The following is a 3,643-nucleotide window of genomic DNA, read 5'->3' as shown; positions in this document are numbered from 1 at the left end:
TCTGTGCCAATCACCACAGCCAACCAGGAAAGACCACGTGTCCTCTTGCTTCCTTCTGTCTTTTCCCTTTCCTTCACTGCCAGCTGCTTCCCGTGGAGACCCTGCTGAGCCCCACTGTAAGGGACTGTCTCCTGTCCTATCTACACTCATGCTAGGGCACTTGTCTCACCTGCATTGCACATGGTAGTAAACTGAGGCTTGGGGACGTGGAGAGACTTATTTAAGGATAGAGCTCAGAACATCCTAGAGTTAGTACTGTCTCCATATCAGAGCCTCTAAAGGCCTTTCTTCTGCTCTTCAAACTGGTGCAAGAGTTACCACAAGTTGTTGGAGGAAATGAGGCACCAAGCACATAGTAGGTGTTCAATGAAGATCGGTTTCATTCCCTTCTTCCAAATTCCTGGTGTCTGGAGTTACTCATATCCTAGGGAATTTTACCCTGCTGTGAGTCTCTCTCTCCATTTGTGCTCACCCCAAGTTTGGGCTATTTTGATTTTGTTCCCACTCATTGTTCTTGCTGCTGGTTTTGGGGTCTCTTGGTTTTACAAAGTACTGGTAGCACAGTGGTTAAAGCACTCATCTGCTAACCCAAAGCTCTGCGGTTCAAATCCACAGGACGAAGATGCTGCTGTCTGCCTCTGTAAGGACGGCAGCCTTGGAAGCCGGGTGGCACAGCGTTGCTGCGTCTCACAGGCTCTCTGGGACTTGGAGCTGACTGGACAGCAGTTGGTTGACTTTTATTTTGGTTTCGTTGGTTTCGCTTATGAACCCTGGTGGAGGGTGGGTTAAGCGTTGGACTGCTAACTGAAAGGCCGGCACTTTGAAACCACTGGCCACTCTGCAGGAGAATAAGGACTGCCATTGTTACATGCTGTGGAGTTGGTTCCGACTCACAGTGACCCGTATAGGGTTTCAGGAGCAGAAAGCCTCATCTTTTTCTCGTGGAGCAGCTGGCAGTCTTGAACCACAGATCTTGTGATTCTCAGTCCAGTGCTTATCGTATGGAGCTACTGCGACTGCAGTGTTGGAAACCCTGTGAAACAAGTCTAATTTGCCCCGTAGGGACCTTATGAGTTGAAATTGATTTCACAGCAGTGGGTTTGAATTTTTCAAGTTGGGGTGGGTTACACACTCAGTTACTAGTCAAGGTTGATAGTTCAAGTCCCCACCCCCAGAGATGCCTCAGAGGACAAGCCTGGAAATCTGCTTCAGAAAGATCAAACCCTCAAAAGTGCAATGGGGCAGTTCTGCTCTGATATGTGGTGTCACCATCGTCCACGTTGACCCTCCAGCAACTCACAGTAGCAGCGGTGATTGGGCTCAACATCTGCCCATCAACATCATCCACCCTCCGCTCTCCATGCTTGTGCCTTCCATACCAGCCCCCTTCAAAGACTTTACACAGAATGAGATCCTAAGCTGATTTATTATTCACATGAATCATTATTAATGGCACCTCCATTTATTGAGTATTCTCTGTGTCAAAAATCGTACAGAGTACTGTAGCTCATTTCATCTCAGCGTCCTCTCCTGAGCTCTAGGCTGTGGTTAGTCTTCATCAGACACTGGGATAAGAGAAGTTAAGTGACTTGTTAAAGGTCACATAGCTGGAAATGGACAGGGATCTCACACCTTTAAACAGAAGTGTGTGTTCAGCTCGGATGCTGACAGATAGGGAAGGGCAGAATGCCAGCCTGACTCTAGAGTCTGCAAGTCTAGATTTGAATCCAGCTCTTCCAATTATAAGCTGTGTGGCATTAAGCCACTCATTTAACCTCTCTGTTCTGATACAAGGAACCTTTGTCAGAAACTCGTGTCCATTTAAAACCCATGTGTTTGCACAATGTAGAAGCCCAGGTTCCTGTTTTTGGTTAACATGATTCTAAGACATTAATTTCTATCTTGTTTTCCAGGTAATGAACCAAAAAGATCATGTCTGAAGTACAAGGAACAGTTGAGTTTTCTGTGGAGCTGCATAAATTTTATAATGTGGATCTCTTTCAGAGAGGGTAAGTATGTTTTTGCATCTATCTATCTATCTATCTATCCATAAACCTACCCATCCATCCATCTATCCATCTATCTTTTTTCCTGACAGGGAAGCGGGGAAGGGGATGAAGGAAGATATAGGGAATTTGAGCTTAATTAGGAAATACTTTTCTTTATGTTTCCTGCCAAGTGGAATATCAAAACCCTTAGTGCATCAGAAAATGAACCATGCATGCATTGACTGAGATTAGAAAAGGCTGATTTTTCTCTCCCCTTCTGCACCTCCTAGCTTCTCTCCTCTCGGTTGCTGTTTCCATTAGATCGGTTTGTTTTAAAGGAAAGTGAATTTATTGGAGATAAAGCTGGTTTGTGTAACACTGGAAAAAGGTGTCTCAATGCTTGGTATTGGTTGGGGCTGTCTCCTCAAACCCTGGTGCCATAACACCTTTGTTTAGGTGTCTCAGAAATTGAGGATGTTGGTATTTACATTATGTGTTATTGTTTTTGTTGTTAAGTGCCGTTGAGTCGGTTCTGATCCATAGTGACCACAAATAGGGTTTCAAGGTGAGCTTGAACCACCAACCTTGCAGCTCAAATCGACTTTGCAGTCCATCGCACTAACCCACAGTGCCATACCAGGACTCCATTATAGCTATCTTTATTAAAGTCATATTTAAAAATTACTTTCTTCCATATTTTGAAAATCTAGGAACTGGGGCTTTGGCATGTGTGACCTCAGTAGGTCCTCATGACAACCTGATTTCTCAGGATCACTTGAAATATTGAAGAAGTGATATGGTTTCATATCAACCAGTACTATTGGCACGCACAGTGGCTACTGCTGTCCTCATGTTGTAGATGAAGAAACTGAAGTTGAGAGAAAGTAAATTTTTGTTGTGCCCAACTTACAGAACAAACAAGTGTCCAAAGCAAAGCTTACCTATCAGTTTACTTTTGCTGTGCAACAAATTATCCTAAACCTTAGTGTCTTAAAGGAACATCTTACGAATTAAGTCATGATTCAGAGGTGAGCCCACTTGGGCTGTGCTCAGCTGGCCAGTTCTTCTGTTTCAGGTCTGGCTTTTCTCAGCTTGACTTGTTCACATAGATCCCATGAGTCAGGGCTGACTCAATGGCAGTTAGGTTAGGTTAGCGCATTTGATTTGACAATCAATCGGCTGAAAATTTTGAACCTACCAAGAGAAGTATTTGCTTGTGAATTTTAAAGCATAGTTATTCAAAATATGCCTCATTCTGACTGTACACTGGGCTTTGAGATATTGGCTAGGGCTTGAATAAAACCAAGTGAAACATCCAAACCTTGATGAGATCCCTGTGCAGCTGGTAAAGGGAGTTAAAAATGAACAGCGAAATCATGATTTATTCAGTGAGTGCAGATACTCCCTCTCTGTCTCAGTCTCTGTGCTTGAGGAGACAAATTGTTTAGCAGCTTGCCACTAAAGCCTAATGCTGAATTCGACAGAACTCCTCACCAGACGAGGAGCCCTGGTGGTGTGGTGCTTAGAGCACTCAGCTCCTGATGGAAACGTTGGTAGTTAGAGATGACCAATTGTTCCACAGGAGAGAGATGTGGTAACCTGCTTCTGTAAAGATTAGAAATCCCATGGGGACAGTTCTACTGTGTTATAGGGTC

General features: G+C 44.2%; 1 protein-coding gene across 1 annotated transcript in view; it reads left to right on the top strand.

The window, feature by feature from the left end:
* The first annotated feature begins 1,932 nt into the window (after window positions 1-1,932).
* Window positions 1,933-3,643, top strand: part of FAM135B (family with sequence similarity 135, member B) — a 181,707-nt gene continuing 179,996 nt past the window's right edge. The window contains exon 1 of the mRNA XM_006830848.1: window positions 1,933-2,009. Within this exon, the coding sequence (XP_006830911.1) occupies window positions 1,933-2,009 (77 nt within the window). The remainder of the gene's footprint in view (window positions 2,010-3,643) is intronic.

Source organism: Chrysochloris asiatica, unplaced genomic scaffold (genome assembly GCF_000296735.1).
Source record: "Chrysochloris asiatica unplaced genomic scaffold, ChrAsi1.0 scaffold00001, whole genome shotgun sequence".
NCBI classification, from domain to species: domain Eukaryota; kingdom Metazoa; phylum Chordata; class Mammalia; order Afrosoricida; family Chrysochloridae; genus Chrysochloris; species Chrysochloris asiatica.
Note: the sequence above shows the minus strand (reverse complement) of the source record. Positions and strands in the feature narration are given on the sequence as shown.